The sequence below is a fragment of the Copadichromis virginalis genome, linkage group LG1 (genome assembly GCF_057382275.1).
Source record: "Copadichromis virginalis isolate Kocher_CV1m ecotype Utaka linkage group LG1, C_Virginalis_male_GT1.1, whole genome shotgun sequence".
In the NCBI taxonomy this organism is placed as follows: Eukaryota; Metazoa; Chordata; class Actinopteri; order Cichliformes; family Cichlidae; genus Copadichromis; species Copadichromis virginalis.
The window spans coordinates 3711872-3731683 of NC_140618.1; the positions used below are offsets into that span (position 1 = coordinate 3711872).

Consider the following 19812-nt stretch of genomic DNA (forward strand, 5'->3'; position numbering starts at 1 on the left):
TGAGAGATTACATATCTTGTCTAGTCTGGGAGCAACTTGGATGCCCTGGGAAGAACTGGAAAACATTATTGGGAGGAGATATCTGGAACGTCCTGCTCAGACAGGATAAGGATGGATGGAGGTGAGGATGGTTTTGGACGTGGGTTTGGACTGGACTTGGGCAGCACCGGGCTGCCCCTCCCCCTCTCTCTGTATCTTCCTCTCGCTACACAATGCTGTCAAATAAAGACTTAAAATGCCAAAAATAAACCGGAGAGGGAGAGCTTTTGTAGCAATTATCTTGTTTTCATAACCATCGGATGCCAAAATCGCTCATGACATTAAAATTAGTTGCCCAACCCCAGTCTTATATTAAACTCGCATGCCTCCTTGTAGACTCGGACCAGCTGTTGCCTTTGGTCCCGAAGGCCAGGCGACAGACAGACTCCACTTCAAGCTTCAGCTGATAATCACACGAGCTGCCCTCGTATCCACTTTTAAAGCTTATAAAACAGCTTTTTATGTATTTTACGACAAGTTATGTATCAGTCTCGATTACTGAGTTTCTGTATTTTCTGTTTTATAATGTGCTGCGTTTGTTTAACTTTGCTTGGATGTATAGCTGTAAAGCACTTGGTAAACCTGTTTTTAACTTCATTATAAATACAGTTAATTATCAGGGATGGGCATTTCAGCTATCTGGAACTATTACACTGTTCATTCAAGAACGCGCTCCACCCCAAACCACTCTCCAGTGACGCTGTGCATAGTTCTGTATAGTTGTGCAATTCATCAAAATGTAATCTTGGTTACAATCCTGGTTTCCAGCGACTATGAAAGCAAGACATTTGACATGAAACAATTAAAAGAAGAAAAAAAAGAGAGGCCGTGGCAGGTTTCATTCAACTCATGCCAAAACCTCTTTTTCCTTTATTTTTCTGACACTTGGCACTCCATCCCACCACACTTTACCCTGGTGTGTTGAGCTGTGTTAGCGTCACCTTTATTTCCATAGAAACGTCCTTCCTGGCGGTGCTAAAAACACAGGAAAATATGAAAAGGGTTTTCTTTTTTAATATTTAAAACTGAATGCCGATAACTGTCCACTGCAGATCTTTAATGGTCTCTGTTGTGTTACTTCCTCTTCACGGTGAAGAGTTGGTTGAAAATTAGATTTTCTTATCGCTTCCTTGCTGGTTTGTAGCTGCAGGTGCTTCTCAGGTGCTGCACAGCGGCGACCTGCTGCTCCTGGATCGTTAACGACAGGAAAAGGAGGAAAACTGAGCTTATTTGTCTGTGTGAGTGAAGCCGACGCTGAGGGTGGAGCTGCCAGTCAGTGTGCTTCTGCCTGGAATGTTAGACATGTTGAATTAAAGAGGAGGCATGGACGCACGCACCTCAGAGGGCTGTCTGGAGCCAGACGGGGTGCGGATATTTTTACCTGACCAGTCGCCGCTACTTCCAGACCAGTGGATCCAGTTACCGCTGCAGACGGGGCCTCCCAGCCACACCTCCAGGGCCTGCCTTCTGTGCTTGGCCTTAAACATTAATCAAATGTGTCAATTGGAAGCACATGAGTGTGAGAGCAGCTTTACGGACACACGACAGCTGACTGTGGAGGTGCAGCACACTCGCATGACGTGTGGTCATAGCGGGAGAGGAAGCTGCTGTGGTCTCCGAGGCGATCCGATCAGTCCCTTTGATCAGTCTGAACAGATGGGAACAGAGGAGCTGTTGTCTGTTCTGGAATGTGATGCAGAGGTGTGGCGTTTTTAAAGACAACAGCTGGATGTTCTGCAGACACACACTCACATGTTCTCTCCTGTATCCTCTGCAGTTTGGGCTGTTCTACTGCTGATTGTGACACACAGCCCAGCATTAAGGCCACATGAGCTGAAACTGATTATTCTTTAATACCATGAAAGCACCTTTTGTTGGTCTGAGCGGCTCATTATAGAGTGATTTGGTTGAGAGACGTCTTTTATCAGCAGTATGATAAAATCAGGACAGAGGAGCCAGAGAGGACTTCCTTAAACTAACAAATAAACAAAACAGTCAGTCTGCATCAGATACTGTACTGTACAGCGCACAGTAAAAGTAAACTTGGAAAGAATTAGGCCTGCACATTGTTTTCAGCGTCAGCGCAACTGTTTTATTATCCGTCTCTTAACGCAGGGTAGTGAGTTTGACATTGCTGTTTTGCAATCTCCACCTTTCAGGAAAACATGCCAGCATTGATTGTTTGATAAGCACAGAGGCATAAAATTCAGATGGTGATGACAATTTGTTACCAGCTCTCAACTTCAATCCACAGTTGAGATGTTATCGTGTCGTCTGAAGCTCAGATTAAAGAAGATTGAAACCTTGTGTGTTTAAAGGTTCTTCTGTAGTGTGTCTGATTTTTTTTGGGATCTGAAAATGTGAAACTCTCATTTGTGGCATCTGTTAAAGTGTAGCAGAGCTCTTAGATTTGCCAGCTGAAATAAATTACCTTTGAAGTAAAACGTCTCATACTCTTTGCAGGACTCTGAATCTTTGGACCGGTGCATCCAGTCGGCTCTGGCAGCCCTCTACCCACCCTTCCAAGCCACATCCCCAACTGTCCTCTGTCAGGTCCTCAGCGTTGTGGAGCGCTGTTACCGAGGAGACGGCCTCCGCTACCTCCTCCACTTCCTGCTGCCGGCAAAGCAGTTCTTACAAAACCTCCAGCAGGATGCCTGTGTGAGTATCTCTGCATTTCCCCGAGTAATCTCGTCACACCTTTAAGCGTCCTTAACTTACGCTCAGTGTCTGTTTGTTGTGGATTCCCTCTGCTGTAGTCTGTTGTTACATCAGCTTGGATGGTGAACACAAGAACAGACAGGAATCTCTCACAGATTATCACTGTTTCTGAATCAAACGACTCACAGAATATTCGTGTCTGTTCCTGCCTGTCGTACGTGTTCGACTCCAAAGCTCACGTGCTCGCTGCTGGGCGTTCACGTCCCGTCAGATTTGGGGAGGCTCTGCTGCTCTCTAGTTTGCGTGTTTTTCTTCGTGATGCAACTTTTGACTGTAAATGAACAGAAAGATGTCAGACTGTTTGAGGGACTCATTAACTGAGCAGCTACAGCAGCCTAAGTGGATACAGATGTGCCACAGCTGCCAAACATGGACTTTTAAGCACTGTTCTCTTGTTAAAAAATATTAATGACAGATCAACCAGTACCTGCCCTTCAAAATAAGCTTTTGTGTTTTTTCACTTTTTGTATTTTTTCACTTTTGTTAATGAGGCTATGCAAAATGTTCCAAGTCACAGGCCCTCAGAATACAGAGGAGTGGGTTTAAAGGAAGTCTCAGGATCACTGCATGATCTGAATAGCGGATGAAGATGCAGAACTTTTAGTTTCCCCTCTAAAGTTTAGTAAACCAAATAAAAGGGACGTGGCAATCTTACGCCAGAGAAAATTGTCACAAGCTGAACAGGAGATGGTGCAACAACCTGCAGACAGATCATCCGTGGATCCTCTGTGTCCTTCACGAACTTTGAAAATCTTCAGGGCCTAAAGTTGTTTGATCATCATGTTGAGACTGTTATATACAACAGTGTGGTTTCTTCATTTCACAGTGAAATTCACAAGTTTTAAAATGGAGCTGTTGGAGTGTTTTGACCAGCCACCTGCCCTCCGTGCTCCAGTGCTCGTTTCTGTTCCTCCGTGCCAGGGATGTCCAGTTGATTTTACAACCTGGGCCACATGGAGCCCACTTTCATCTTAAGTGGGTCGGATCAGTGAATCTCTTGTGTGTGGCAGTGAAAAGACGTTTGACTACACATTGCAATTTCAGAATTATGTGTTTTTCTACCTGTTAAAGGAATTTCGCTTCATTAAAGAAAGAAATTCCAAAATTTATCCTCTTCTTCACCTTTTCCAACATGCTCCAGTGGGACAGGTTGGAGTCTGTGCTCCTCATGTTGGACACCCCTGCTCTATGCCATAGATGTTAAATTAGTGCAGGTTTTGCTATTAAAACTATGATGTATCCTGTGATACTGATGCTGAAAGTTAGCAAGATTTTAGCTTTGCATTGTTACACATGGAGAGATGTAGTGGCAACTTATACCCGTGTGCTTTTAGGGCAAGTTATTTGACAATGAAGGTAAACTTTTGCATGATTTCTTTAAAGAGATTAAAGTTATTGTAAGAGATAAATCAGCTGATTCTGAGGGGATCAGGTGGGAACTTTACTCAGATTTAATTGAATCTCTGTGGTTGCTCTGTTCCAATATTTGGAGAAGGTGTTAGTTTGCACCCATACAGATGATATTCTTCAGAACCAGGATTTTAATGACGCTCTGTCTTGACTGGGATGCTCTCTTCTCTCCTCAGCTGCAGTACTGTGGTTTCCTGTTTCGTCATGAAGGCTGGCCTTTGTGCATCCACGAGAAGGTAGTCGTTCAGCTCAGTCATCTGGACCCACGCCTCCTCCGTCCAGGAGACTTCTACCTGCTGGTTTCTCCTTCTGCAGCCCCACCCCCTCCTCGAGCACACAGGGCCTCCTGGAGGGGCGACATCCCGTTAAAACCGCGCCTGCTCCTGTGCAGCAAGTCGGCCGGCAGCCATCATGTGGAGCAGCAGGAGGTGTCTGGCGTAGCTCTGCAGTCGCTCTTTAGCATGGCCTGGTTAGACTCCGTCAACAGGGAGAGGGAGCAGCGCGGAGCATCCAGGTTGGAGCGCTGCCTCCTCTCCGCCCACGGAGACGTCTTTAGGGTCCCCTGGGAGGATCTGGTCTACCCACAATTCATCAGTCGGCCCTGTGCTGCTCCGAAGGAGGACCAGGACCCCTCCATTAAGGGCAAAGATGTGGCAATCAAGACATCATCTGACAACAACAGAGAAGCAACCTCTTCAAGTGATGTGAAGCACCTCCCATCTTCGCCTAAAACCGACCAATCACCAGCAAATAGCGGGGGCGAGGACTCGGAGGGGGAGTACGTGGAGCTGACGGAGCTCCCGCTTCCTCGCTTCTCCCCACAGAAAGGCTCTTTAACCCAGTCCATCAGCCTGCAGCACCGAGCCAGGACAAGTACACATACCACCACACACACACTGTCTGCTGCTACCGCACACACTCCTCAAACCACCAACATACACTCTGCTGCTTCCACACTCACTGCTCACGCACACAGCAACTTCCCGCAGCCCTGTGAGGATGCAACCTGCAGGCTCATGGAAGAGAGCATCCACCAGGACCACCGTGAAGCTGTGGTCCCGACCCCTTTCTCCTCCTCTGCCCCTCCTGAAGTCACAGGAACATCCATCTGTGAATCGGAAGAAACAAAAGGTACTGACACAGGCACAAATCTGAACACTAAACCTGAAACCTGCACAGAAATGAGCGTGGAGGAGGGGGGGGAGGAGCAAAGTAACAAGGAGGAAGCTGTAATTTCAGCTGCTGAGGAAGAAGAGGAGGTGCCAAAGGAGGAAGAGTTCCCAAGTGATGAGGAGGAAGCTGAAAGTGAAGATACAGAGGGAGATGGAGAAGACGAGTTGAATGAAGATGGAGAAGATGAGGTAGAAGAAGGCCCAGAGGAAGTAGAGGTCGAGGAGGAGATACAGGTTGTGATTGTGCAACAAAGTAAAGAAAGAAATGAGGATGAGGAAATGGTGACAGAAGATGCAAGAGGAGGAGAGACAGAAGAAGAAAAGGGATGTGGAGAGGTTCACACAGATAAAGACTCTTATTTTGAAAGTAACGCACAACAAAAGCAATCTGAAAACTTTTATTTAAAAAATAACACACAACAAGCACACTCCATCGACTCGGTAACAGAAACAGATTATAAAGACTCTTATTCTGAAAATAACACAAAACAGAAACACTGGCAGGGCTCTTATTCTGAAAGCAAAACTACAGAACCATACTACGAGGAGTCTTATTCTGAAAACATAAAACCAGTGAAAACCTCAAATTCTGAAAGTGATGCACAGCAATCGCACTCCAGTAACTCTTGCTTTGAAAATTGCAAAACACAAATACATTCTGAGGAATCTTATTCTGAAAGAATAGCTACAGAATCATATTGCAAGGACTGTTATCCTGAAAATAACAAACAACCACTACACACTGAGCACTCTTATTCTGAAAACACAGCACCAGAAACGCACTCTGTGGACTATTCGGAAAACATAAAAAACGTAGACTCAGAAACCTTATATCCTGAAAATGCCACACAGCGTGCACACGCTGTTGACTCTTATTTTGAAAGCAACAAACCACAAAGTAAATCTGAGCAGTCTTATTTTGAAAACATAGCTACAGAGTCACGTTGCGAGGACTGTTATCCTGAAAATAACAAACAACCACACATTCAGGACTCTTATTCTGAAAACACAGTACTAGAAACATACTCGGTGGACTCTCATTCTGAAAACACAGTACGAGAAGCACATTACAAAGACTCTTATTCTGAAAGTGACACTAAACAGACAGACTCCAGTGACTTTAATTCTGAAAATAACAAGCAAGAGATGGCAAGAGACTCTTATTGTGAAAGCAACATAAAAGAAACAGACACTGAGGGCTCGTATTCTGAAAACACAGCACCAGAAACGCACTTTGCGGACTATTATTCTGAAAGTACAGCGAGAGAACGACACGCTGACTCAGAAAAAAATAAACAGCGTCACACTGAGTGCTGTTATTTTGAAAAAACAGCAACAGAACCATATTACAAGGACTCTTATTCTGAAAAACAGACACGGCACACATGCTCTGAAGGGCCCAGCACAGGATACAAGCAGATCAAGGATTTGTTTTCTGAAAACAGCACACATCTAACACAACACAGGGACTCTTATTGTGAAAGCAACACACTGCAAACACATCAAGGAACTTTTAATTCTGAAAAAGAAACACAACCTCAGAGCTCTTCTGAAAATAATACAGAAGACTCTCACTTAGCAAGCACATATTCTGAAAGTACACCTGACCCTGGGGACTCTTATTCTAAAAACAAAGCACATTGCGATGACTTTTATTCTGAAAGCAGTGCACTTCAGGGACCCACAGAAGAATCTGATCAATCCAGTACTGGTGAAAATAATGCGGAGGAGTGTAAAACACTGCACTGTGTCTCCACACCAGCAGCACATCAAAACTTGCTTCCGACAAAAGCTGAGGAGTCCAACAGTGGACAGGAAGTCCAAAAAGAAGAGGAGCGGTGGAGCTGTGAGGAGGCTGCTGGAGCTTCAGAGTGTCACACTGAAGGTACATGAACCAGTTTCTCCTCCTCAGTACATTTTCCTCTCCTGCTTTTCCTCCCACAGACCATCAGACTCACTCTTTCTCCTCCTTTATCACATCCTCCTCCTCCTCATTGGCTGAGTGGTTCTTCCTTTGCATCTCTTTCACTAAAACTACCCTCGACTTCACCTCCTGTTTTAACTCACCTGTGTGGCTGCAGGAGCAGCTTGTGAACGAGTCTGTGTCAGGTTTTCAGTTTTTTCTATAAAATCTCACATTTCACACGACTGCGTTGATCATTTAAAGGACCATTCACTTTTTTTTTCGGCCTGCTCTGCCTCTGTTACCAAAGAGCAGACAGGAAGTTGTGTGCCTTGTGCTCTCGCTCCAGGCTCCATTAAGGGGAATTCTCTGCAGTGTCTTTCAGTTCAGAGAAAGCTGAACGTCTCATCCCTCCGGTTGTTTAACAAATAGTAAAATATGCAGATTTATCACGATGTGTTCAGATGCAGCAGAGTCTTGATGACCTCAAGCTTTTGAACTAAAAAACGACTCTGTGCATCGTAATGTAAACAAATCACCCAGAATACCTAAAACAGTAAGAGGTCAGTTTCTGCTGCCCTGAGCGCTGCCTTATAGGCTCCAACACTTGACAGTAACATACTGAGTAAGGATGCACAGGTGATATATTTGTTTACTGAACAAAATCACGGAAGCCTGGATAGATCTCATGCAGAGGAAGCATAACCACAGGAACTGCTGAGATCCTCTGTCTTCATGTTAGGTTTGGTGAGAGTGCGTGTCAGGGAGTCTACGTTGTCTGTGTGTATCAGCACGTAACTATTTTGTTTTGTAATTTGAGTTTGGTCAATTTGGTTAGTTCAGACATGAACGTCATGAAAACTTTGTTTTGTTTTGTTTAGTAGCTGCATGATTTATTTATATTTATATTATTGTACTTAAGTTTTTCCACACTTTTAATATTTGTACACTTTTCTGCTTTTCATTATAGCACCCCCTGTGGGTTATACCCCACAGCACAGGGGTTGTTTCCCACCTGCGACTGACTTGCACTTTGTGAAACCCTGATGAAGCCTTGGACTCTGAGAATTAACTGAAAACATTCTCTCTTTATTTAAAATCAAAATTATATCATCCAGTGGGACCTAATAGATGGCTTTAAAAAAAGTGTAAAATTATGAATTACTTTATTGGTCAATAAAATCCCCTGCTGTTCCTGTTGCAGTGACGCCAGCGATAGTCTATGAAAGATGAAGGCATTTCTAGTTTTGTGGATTTAGAAACTCTACAGGTGAAGCCTCCATGCCTGTCCAGTAGTGTGGAAAAACTGAGATCTGCTGCTGGAGTTTGTTGTTTATCTTAAGATGTTACAGACTGTTTATCATCTGCTTTTCTTCGAGTTCACTAAATGAGAAAAAAGAGAAAAAAAAAGAGATGATACCTTCTGTTAAATGTTAAAGGAGTGAGGTGAGGGGCGTACGTCACTTCAGTTTCAGCTTATTTACAACATCTTGACTTAAGTGAACAAAAAACTGAAAACTGAAGAAGGGAATGATTTTGGTTGTGCTTGAGATCAAATTCAGCTCTTTGTGGACGGTGAAGGAGTTTGACACTCGTGGTTTAAAGTCTTCAGGCAGTGTGTGTGCGTGCGTGCGTGCGTGCGTGCACTGTTGTATTTGTGTCCTCAGACGTGGAGACCTTGACAGTGAGGACACTTTTGTCTGGTTCTTAGCTGTTTTGCCACTTTGAGGTTAACGGTTAAAGTTCTTCATTAACTACATTAACCGCAGCCCTGAAATTTAGCAGGCATGACCCGGCGGAGCTGAATCTCAGAATGAAAATGTCCTTGATGGCCAGATTGGACTATAAATGGTCTTTCTTTCTTTTTTTTGCATCTGTGAGAGAACCCCAGCAGCACAGTATTTCTAGTTGTGAGAACATGTCCATTATCTGTGTCATACATGAAAACTGGGCCTCACAGGCCTGCTGTGTCAGTACACTGTAAGTAACACAGGTTCATTTCGGCATCTCTTCACAGGCCTCTGCAGTGAGCTGCGTCCTGCCCAGTCAGAGGTTGCTCTGGCTGCTGGTTCGAATCCGACAGAACAACCAGCAGCTGTTCCAAGGGTAGTCCAGCCTGTCACCCAGTCCTCCCAGTCCAGACTGTACAGTATGCTGCTGAGGTCTGGAGCTGTTTGTCTGCCTGGTGAGAAAACACAAACGTCATGTACCAACCAGTTTCAGGCCTCAGACCCGACTAGACTAAGATCAGGGCAGTCAGAAGCTCCAGCCTGAGGTTTATAAAGTTGGGCAGGTGGAGCAGAGACTGAACTTCAGAGTTGGAGTCATTGTTTCTGTGTGTAAATGAAGTTGCTGCGTCTTCCTGCAGGAACCAGAGACAAAGGTGGGCGAGCGCTGCTTACCGTCTCCACCACGAGCCCCGTGTGGTCCCACCTGGACTGTGACAGCACTGAGCTGCCCCGCCTCCTCCTTTACTACACCTCCACCCTCAGGTACACTCCTCTGTTACTGTTGTTACCCAGGTCTCTGTGCTGTCCACCCTCTGATATCACTTCTTTCATGGAACAGGAAGGAGGTGCTAGCTTCGGGGCTGACGGTGTTGGTGGATGCCCGTGGAGCTGCTCCCTCTCCCGCCCTGTACTCCGCCCTCAGGTCGCTGCAGGTGAGTTGGTTATGATTGAGCTACCTGGAGACAGGAGCTCTGTGCTGTGGAGCTGCAGACTGAGCGCGTGCGAGAAAAGGTGGCTTTACTAATTCTGGAGTCTCTCTCATGTTTCAGCCCCTCAGAGTCGTTTTATTCTCCAGGAGTCATTTAGAGAAACATGCACTCGTGAGAGACAGCATCTCAGCTCCTATTAAAACAATGATGCAGCTGCTCCTGATGAGGAATACATGCAGAACGTGAATAGTGGAGAAACATTTGTAGAGAGCAGAATATGTCGTCCTTCTTATCTCTGATCGACCATGAATCTGAGAATGTTTTTTACATTTTCAATCATGATTTCTTGTTTCTGTTTAAAGTATCAAAGTTGAAGCTGTAGGTTTCTGTGCAGCCACAGTTTTTTAGTTTCTGGTCAAACAGGAAATGGATTATGGATCCTTACTCTGTCCTCCCCTCTGGCATCCAGGTCTGAACATCGTCAGTGACCTTCAGGAACGAGGGGACAGTCAGTTAGTTTAAAAAAAAAGAAGTTTTTTTTCCCGTAAACTTTATCTCCACCTCACTGGAAAACTTAGGAAGAGAGAAGTGTGGTTACAGAGGCCAACTGAGCTCCTTAATGATGTGCTCTGATTGGTCAGTGACCAACAGGGGGCGTTAGTTACAAACTGCGGTGGTTGGAGGACTGCTCTGCTGCTGCTTTTGAAATTTATCGTTTATGGATTAGAAACAAGTCCACACACAGCTTTGTATAGTTCCAGTCAGCTGGTTTCACTGACAGACTGAACCCAGAGAGGTCAGAGGTCGTGAGTATAACGCATCAACAACAGCACTCTTTGTCTACCAGTGCTTTTCTTTAATATATGGGTTCAGTGACTCACAGGCTATTTCTATCTGAATTTATTAGCATTAATCAAACTTTAAATCCTGAAAGCAGAACATCTGAAAAGCTCGACCCCCAGCAGACTAACAACCTGAAAATCAACCAGACTCCAGTTTTTAGCCCCGTTTTAAGAACGGTTTTGTTTCCTGATGTATTTTATTAGTTTAATTCTGTTTTTAGTGGTTTTCTCTGAAAATGTGGTCAATTGGTTCTTGTTCTAAATACATGAACAACTTGTGTGTGTGTGTGCGTGTGTGTGTGTGTGTGTGTGTGTGCGTGTGTGTGCGTGTGCGTGTGCGCAGGAGGACACACCAGTCTCCATCCACGGTGTTTTGATCCTTGCTAACAAGGACTCATCTCTGCGTGTGGACAAACCTGCAGCTACACAGGTAACACTTTACACCGCAGCTGCTCACAAACACCTTTGTGTGAATGTATGTTTTAAAGTGTGCGTTGATGTTTCTGTTGTGCAGGTGGAGGTGCTGAGCTCTCCAAAGTCTGTCCAGAAACACGTGGAGCTCCGACAGCTTCCCGTGGAGTTTGGAGGATCCTTCATCTTCAGTCAGAGCAGCTGGGTCAGCTTCAGATTGGTCAGTGTAAAACTCGCACACAGATTAAAATGAACAGTCAAAAAGAAACAACAAGGCAGACGTGTAACAGTGAAACACACGAACGCGGTGAAGTCTGTTTGTTAGAACAATGTCAAACCTTTCTTAAGTGTTTCGATGATTTGTAGTCATCAGAAAACTGTTTCACCTACATGAGTATAAGACTCAGACTATTATTCCATGTTTGTACTGATGCGTGTTGGACAGACGTCTCAGTGTCACGACAAACCCAAATCAGTCAGCACAGGTTAATCCCTGCTCGCTGGTGCAGGTGAGGCATGTCTGATTCTGGACTTTCACAGCTCCTCTTTGCTTTTCTGCAGCTGAAACGTTGCATGCTTCATTAAAAAATAATTGGACAGGTTGTCCCACATTCCTGGGGTGCTAATGACATGAGGTTTGTATTGTAGAGTGGAAGGTTTTATTCACCTTCCAGTTGACTATTTAAAGCTTCTTTTCTTCTTTCATAAGTGAGTTTAAGTGTGCGGCTTTGGAAACGATTCACACAATGAAAATGTGTGTTTGTCCCTCAGAGACTGGAGCAGCTGACCCGTCAGTGTGAGGACGTCATCAGCCTGCTGCAGAAGAGCATCAACGCGCTGCAATCCACACCTTTACCGAACACCGCTGAGGTAAAAACACATACGGCATGGAAAGAGAGTGCTAGATCTGTGTCTACTCCTCACCTGTAAAAGGCCGACGGGGTACTGTGATTACCCCGCCAGCCGGGCGCGCGTGGACACCTTAGTTTGTACATGCGAGAGTGAGGCAGCAGAGGAGCTTCAAATTGATACCATAGGTGTGTCTGCTGAGGGGTAGCCAGTATTTTTACTTTAGGAACCTAAATCTGTCCAATTAACAACAAATTTGTTAGTTATATAAGAACAATCGGGGGGAGGTTGTAGTCTTTAGGAGAGCTAAGGACTACAACTCAGTCAGTTGAACTCTGAACCATCTTCCCTGCTTGGAGTTTGAGATACAGTCGTCTTTTTAAGATATCTGATTGGATGACTGAAAGACTGTCTCGTGCTCCTAATCCTTTCTGGGCAAATGGCACTCTGACCAAATTCACGGTGCTATTCCAGAACTTTTTCAAAACTTTTGTAAAGTTTATCATTTCCTGTTCTTATGTTATACAAATTGGGTTTAATATAAAACTGGAAATGAGGTCTAAAAGTTGGGCTCATTGAAAACATGAACAGTTTCAACAGGAGGCTGTTGATCCCTTCACAAGTATTAAAATCCACTCTGCGTGTTTTTATTCACTTGAACAGTTTGTGGTTTTGCTCTGTTCTCACATAAAGGTTCAGACACCAGCTCAAACCTCTCTGTCTTTGCCAGGATGCCGAGCTGCTGCTGTCCCGCTACAGGGCAGTGATGTGCAGCATCCTCGCAGACAGCCGATTGGTGCAGCTCCAGCAGGAGGGCGGCGCCTCGCTGGCGTGGCTGCGCAGGGAGGAGAGCAGCGTCGGCGTGGCGGTGGACCAGCGGGCGGCGGTGGAGTCAGTGTCGGCTCTGTACGAGCAGGTGGACGAGCTGCTCCACCGCCTGGTGATGCTGTCCAACTCCAAAACGCAGGAGCTGAACTTCATCGCAGACTTCAGGAACCTGGAGCAAGGTTTCAGCGAGGTCAGTCTGAGCACGCTCAGTATGCATCGTTCATACTGACATTTACATCAGTGTCGTCTTAATGTGAGGAGTTGACTTCATGATGAACCGTGACTCTAAGTGACACTGAGACACTCCCACCTCCTTTGTTTCCTTGGTTACGCTCTTAGCCAGTGATCAAAGTGTGGACAGCAGCCCCCTGGTGTGCTGTGAAGGTACTGCAAGTAGGCCAAAAGAAGTAATGCACAATAAATACATTAAAAAAATATAATTTTCAGATGTTTTTCTTTTTTTTAACCTGAACTCTGGTGTCTTGTATCTTGTCAGTAGGAGGAAAAAACTAAAGTGGAGTTGTGGTTGTCAGATGTAGGGAGGTTTTAACTTACTACATCTTTTTTGTGAAATGGAGGCATGTTTGGAAATATGCGCTCTAAGCTGTAAGCAATCGAATTATTACCTGATAACATCAGATTAATATCAGATCAATAACCATCAACAGAAAAACACCAATTATGTGTTTGGAGTTAAACTGGAACGAGTTCGTCTTCTGAAGCTTTGACAGGATGAAACACTTCCCTCCCTGAGCACACTCACAAATGAATGATTAGGAAAATGAATAAACATTAGATGATATATGGATTTCATAAATGGGTAATTCAGGTTAAAGTAGATCCATATGTGAGTGATTTGCTGCTTGTGGGTGTGGATGAACTGTCAGACATTTGGCCCTCAGGCATAGACGAGCTGACAGAGCTGCAGCATTGATTGGTTCTCTTTTTCCTTTCTTAGCCTTATTTTTTGTTTTTCTGTCATTCTTTGACTTCGTAACCATAAAAAAAAGTGTCGACTGGAGTTCTGTTTGGTTTTTTAAGAAGTGTGTGTGTGTGTGTGTGTGTGTGTGTGTGTGTGTGTGTGTGTGTGTGTCAGGTGAAGACGTGGCTACAGGAGGTTGGTGAAGTTCGTCTGAAGAGTCTGGAAGAGCCGGCAGACTCTCTGGTGCTTCTGAATGAAAAACAGCAGGACTACAAGGACTTCTGCACAACGGCATACGTACGACACACACACACACACACACACACTCTCTCTCACTCGTTCAAACATTTCTTTTAGCACTGGTCCCCACAGAGGATGAGGTCTGTTTCCTCTGTGTGCAGGACCAGTGTAAACGAGGGAAGGAGCTGCTGTCTCGGCTGGAGCGCCGGGACGATGTGCCGTCCGCTGACCTCCACATTTACGAGGACAAAGTTCACTCCTTCTGGGCTCAGCTGCAGGATTTCACTCAGCGGGTCAGCAGTACCGGGCAGAACATCGAGCGGGCCGTCCGACTCTACGGCTTCTTAGATCAGGTACAGTCACTGAGGCTGTGGCTCATCGGATCGGTTTTTAATGGCAGTTTGAGCCTCACAGTCATCTAAATGTGTAAATCTATATTTAATCTGGTGCTTTCTGAGATTAGCTAAAGTGAATTTCAGTGTTGTGAACAGTACTTGCTGCTCTTTCTGATTATAGCTCCAGCTGTGCTCTGATTTTTCATGTTTTACTGTCTCTCGGTTTAAACCATCTGAGAAGCCTGTCAGCTCTGTCTGAGCAGCTTCTAATCCATCTTCAGAAATCTAATTTTAGCTGCATGTAAAACAGCTGAATGTGGATCGGAGCAGCTGGTTTGTCGTGTCTCTCCTCCTCCTTCTCCTCCTCATATCGTCTCCCTGCAGTGAAACTGACAGCTTGTATTGAGGCCAGGAGGATGAAGAGGGGGGAGAGAGTGTCAATATTGCTTTGTGTACTGGACTCTTTGTAAAGGGGTGTGAGGGGGGTGATGGTCTTTGTCCACATGAGTCTGTCTTGTAGGTTTGTTTGTGTGTTTTTATGTCATGCTGATATTTTTATAATGTGCAGATTCTTGAAATTCAGTCATGAAATAGTTGAAGTTGTCCCTCAGACATCCTATAAAAACAAACGCACCGACCACAAAAGTTTCTTCCATCGTTGTTCACATCATAACCAAGAGCGACACGGTGTGAACTCCGGCGCACTTTCGGTTTTCTTTCAGAAAAGATTCAGACTCGTGTCATATTAGGACGTACACAGCGTAGGATGAGGACAGGGCCGTAGATCGACCGGTAAATCGACAGCTTTGCTTTTACCCTCTTCTCCACAACAGATCGGTACAGCGTCCACATCACTACAGACACCACCCCAATCTAGTCTGTCAGTCTCTCACTCGTGAAAAAGACCCTGAGATACTTAAACTCCTCCACGTGGGGCGGCAACAAGTCCTGTGACAACTGAAAAATCAAGAATCCAGTTGATCTGTCCAGATCCCAACACACACACACACACACACACACACACACACACACACACACACACACACACACACACACACACACACACATTGGGTCCCAGCCACACTTAGCCCGAAGAAGTTACATGGTCCACATTCCTGCAACAAACTATATTTTCTATATCATCTCCCGAGGTGCAGCAGCTGCTGGGCCTCCTGCTGCCTCTTCAAAAAAAACAGCCGCTCATCCAAAGTCCCTTCTGACGACCTCGCGCGTCCGTAGACCTTTGTCTTTCATTTCATTTGTTTCATTTGTTTTTCGAAAGGATGATCCCAAATTCCCTGTAAAAAGACACTTCATGATAAGTTGGTACAGAAATCAAGCGTACAATTACCAACAAAGTAATTATGGTTTTTGCTATAGCTCATAAGCTCGTGCGAATGAACATGACGGACCGACACATTTTTACTCGCTCGGTTTGCTGCAAAGTTGAACTAAACCAAAGGAGAGAAACAGCCTCTCTGTTGAAATGCAACATAGACATAGAAGATTTCTATTTGGGGAAAACAAAAATTGAAATTGCGATGACAAGAAGATTATTTTTCATTGTGTGGAAGTCTTTTCAAGCCTCACTTCCTGTCCTGTCCTGACATGTCTGCTCTGTGGGTGAAAACATCAGCCTGTGGGGATCCGAGCCGCCTCACTCAGTGGTGGGCTCGGCCGGTCGGCAGGCACGTGTTTCAGACCGATGTTTAAACTTTCACCAGTGAAGTTTGTTCGGATGCTTTAGTCACGCCACCAAATTCTGCACAACACAGTGTGCTGAAGTTTCCTCTCTGATACACTAAGCAGGCAGTACTGACCTGACACACACAGACAGGAATGAAGCGTGTGTGCGTGTGTGTGTGTGTGTGTGTGGTCGGTCCAGGTATCACTCCGGTGCCAAGTTTTCTTTCCATCCCCCTTTCATTCCTTTCACCACAAAGTCTTTGTCGCCGTGGTGATGCCCCCCCTCCTCTCCTCCTGGGACCGCCCATCTGCCATTCAGCCCATTGATGAAGTTTGGGGGGGTCACTGTGTGTGTGTGTGTGTGTGTGTGTGTGTGTGTGTGTGTGTGTGTGTGGTCAGGATGCTGCTCTCTGCGCGAATCACTCAGGCTTCAGAGCTTCAGCTGAACACACAGGTACGATACACACTTCTTACTGTTTTTTGTTGTTGTTTTTTAAAAACACACACACAGCTGAGGTTTGCTTTGGAGAAGTTTTATCAGCACGTGTGTGTGTGTGTGGCAGTTTTTCAGCCGTTTGATGTTAACTTGGCGTCACTTTGACTGCAGAGAGATCTTTGAAGCTGCTCTCGCTGCTTGTTGCTCGCTCTCTTTCTGCGCGCGTGTGTGTGTGTTACCAGTTTACCTGCTGCAGATGTTATCGTGTCGTTTCCAGATCACGCATGTTGTCATGTTGCTGCGGCTCAGTGACATTCCCACCCTGACTCGTGTTTTTTGCATATAAAGCAACACAGGGTTGCTGTCTGTTTCGATGATGGTGTGTCGGAGGTAATTTTGCTTGTCATGCGTTTTGGGGACGGAGACTCCAGCTAGAGTCTGCAGGAAAGGAAAGGAAATGGGTATTAGCAAATACAAAACTGGCTGTCTGCTCCATTTCACAGCAGTCACAGCGGCAGCATCGTTCCCTTTTCCGCTTTGTCGTGTCCACATTGTTCACAGCTGAGTGGCAGGAAAAAACTCCAACAGCTGGCAGAGCGCTCTGTGCTCATAGGTGGACGATAAAGGGAGCAATCTCAGGCTACGGGTTTATTCTGCTGTACCTACACACACTGTCATTTCATTTCAAGGAGCCAGTAAAGAAACTTTAACCTTCCAGTCAGTAAACCAGCTGCTCCACCACAGCTATCAGAGCTCAGTCTCCAAAATCAGTTTGATTCATACCAACTTTTCTCTTCAGAGGGGATGAGCAGCATTCGGAGAAAACATTTGTTTTTTCTTGTATTTACTTATTTTTAAATATTTTTGGTAAAATCACTTAATCGTGATTAGATATTGGGGAAAAATAATGAATTCTATAATTTTGATCCATTTCCAGTTCACCCGTTACCTCTTTAAGAATCTTTAAAAATAACAGCTTTTAGCACAGCAGCGAGGTTTGGCCAGGCGCTAGCAGCTCCACGTGGGCTCGTTTTCAGAATAGTTTCACCACGTTGCCTAGTTTCTTCTCGGATGGCGATACACCAGATCTGGTCATGTGTCAGCTCATTTATTTAATACGCACCACTCGAACACAGTATTGGGTTCATTCTGAACCTCGTCGGTACCTGCTGTGATCCAAACCGTCGACACCTCCTCGGATCAGTTCCTCCGACTGCGTTCTGGCAGCAGTTCCCTTCTGTCAGCTATGACATGCTAGCATGTAGATGTGTTTTTATAATAAGTGATTTTATATTGAAAGGAAGGAGATCAGTTTCCTCTGATCTGGACAGGATACAGCATCTGTCAGTTTTATGTTTTTAAGTTTTCCGTTTTGCACCGAAAACGATGTGTGACAGTTTGTCAGGTAGTGTCTGAATTCTTGAATATTGTGAGCTCACAGTGACCTTTGACCATGAAAATCTTACCCTCCATCTTCGAGTTCAAGTAATTTTTTTTGCCATGTTTAAGTATCTCAAGAATGGGACAAATGGACACCTGAAAACACGACAGCTCTGGGCACAGCTGTTTCTGACGTCGGGGCATAAAAACACTGGTATTGGAGGATTCTGCCTTGTTTGACATTTCTTCCTTTTATATGAAGACTTCAGAATTAAAGCACAGAATATAGAAACGGAGCAAAGAGTGAAGAAACAAAGTGAAACAAAAGACTTCTTTCACATCAACAAGAGTTTGAAGACAAAACGCTCTCCTCCAGGAACCGCAGAACCGTTTGAAGTAGGTTCACCACTACTCCTCTGAAGGAGGAGGAAAGGAGCCCTACCCCCTCCTTTTATATGGTTTGGAGGGTTTTGGCCTCCTCCGCCCTCCCTCTGTTTCCCCTCCTCCTCTTTGGTTGACTGGCTCCAGGCCTGGAGTCCTGCAGGGCCACTGTCCCCAAAACCACAGCCCGTGTGCTCCTGTTTATCCCTCCTCCCCCTCCTGCCTCCCCCCTCTGCAGCACCATAACAACCACATGTTATTTTAATTAGAGTCCTCCTCTTCTCTGCCCCACGTTTTCACTCCCTCTCTTGTTTGGAAACATCCAGAGGCGAGCTGAAACAATCGGCCGAATAATCAATTTATTGATCGACGGAAACGTAATCGGCATCTGTTCTGATCATTGATTGTCGGAGGCCTGAAAATAGATTAAAAGCAAATGTTGTCAGGTTTGTGAAGTGGAAATGGTCCAGTAACGCTGGATCCAAAGCTTCCTTACTTGGAAAGCAGTACATTTCTTCAGCCTTACTTTATAAATCGATGTGAACGATGCTAAAATAATGAAAGTAGACGAAAACAAAGGAACAATCTGTTCCTCATATTATTATATGAACAGTTTACAACACTTATCTGAAGGACCTTCATATTGAAGTGTAAAGATCCTAAATATTAGAGAGGCTCATGTGATCACTGGGCTCTGTGAGCAGTACTTGGTGATGATAGGGAGGAAGAACACTCTTTTAACAGGAAGAGACCTCCAGTAGAGGGAGGGTCAGCCTTTGGTAATAATGGTACATGCACAGCAGCCCACAACTTGGTCCAAAGAAGCTGCGCGTGTTCAAGTTTCCAACCGTTAATTCTCCAGTCTTTAACCTGGCAGCTAATGCTAACCGTCCCAGACAATCACTGCTAACGGCCGGCCATCATGTGTGCTGCCTCCTGCACGCTCGACCAGGTGTTTCTCTACCTAAACCACAGAGTAGCGCCTGCTGTGTGCTACATGTGGAAGACATTCCAGCCTGTTGCTGCTGAAATAGTCCAAAGACACACAGCATCTGGGTTCATGAAAAGCTTTTTATACAGTCAGAATATTGAGATCTACATTGGTCATTTCCACAGTCCAACCACTGTCTGCCACGGTCTCTGCAGGTAAACTATTCATTATAAAAAGGTCCTCTGAAAACACCCCAAGTCATCTTCATTTAAAGTGGTCCAATCAGATCTTAATAAAATGATTAAACCTGGCTGACAACTAAAATGTACCCACAGTTGTTGTGTTGTAGAATCGAAGATAAAGAGTACAGTTACAATAAAGGACTGCTGTGACGATCCTCTCTCTCACACACACACACACACACACACACCTTTGTGCATGTGGGAAGTGAGCGGCTGCAGCGATCAGGACACATCAGCAGCTAATCGGTCTGGAGAGCGCTGACCCGGTAGCCTCCTGCCACATCGATGTCCATATGGTTTCATTGTTAGCACGTCCTGTCGGATCATATCTGTGTCACCGCCTTGGTTGTTTACGTCGACCTCATGAAGACGTCTGAATGAATTATTATTAGACCTTATCTAATGAAATATTAACTGACACATCC

The 19812-nt window shown here is 45.1% G+C and overlaps 1 protein-coding gene across 2 annotated transcripts in view; it reads left to right on the forward strand.

The window, feature by feature from the left end:
- plekhg4 (pleckstrin homology and RhoGEF domain containing G4) overlaps positions 1-19812 on the forward strand; it is a 44588-nt gene that overhangs the window by 18346 nt on the left and 6430 nt on the right. The window contains exons 2-12 of one of the 2 annotated variants that reach the window (XM_085477577.1): positions 2503-2700; positions 4347-7227; positions 9263-9430; positions 9614-9737; positions 9814-9907; positions 11090-11176; positions 11261-11377; positions 11929-12027; positions 12737-13024; positions 13931-14053; positions 14158-14349. In XM_085477577.1, the coding sequence (XP_085333703.1) occupies positions 2503-2700; positions 4347-7227; positions 9263-9430; positions 9614-9737; positions 9814-9907; positions 11090-11176; positions 11261-11377; positions 11929-12027; positions 12737-13024; positions 13931-14053; positions 14158-14349 (4371 nt within the window). The remainder of the gene's footprint in view (positions 1-2502; positions 2701-4346; positions 7228-9262; positions 9431-9613; positions 9738-9813; positions 9908-11089; positions 11177-11260; positions 11378-11928; positions 12028-12736; positions 13025-13930; positions 14054-14157; positions 14350-19812) is intronic. The other variant, XM_085477666.1, reaches the window with a different exon arrangement.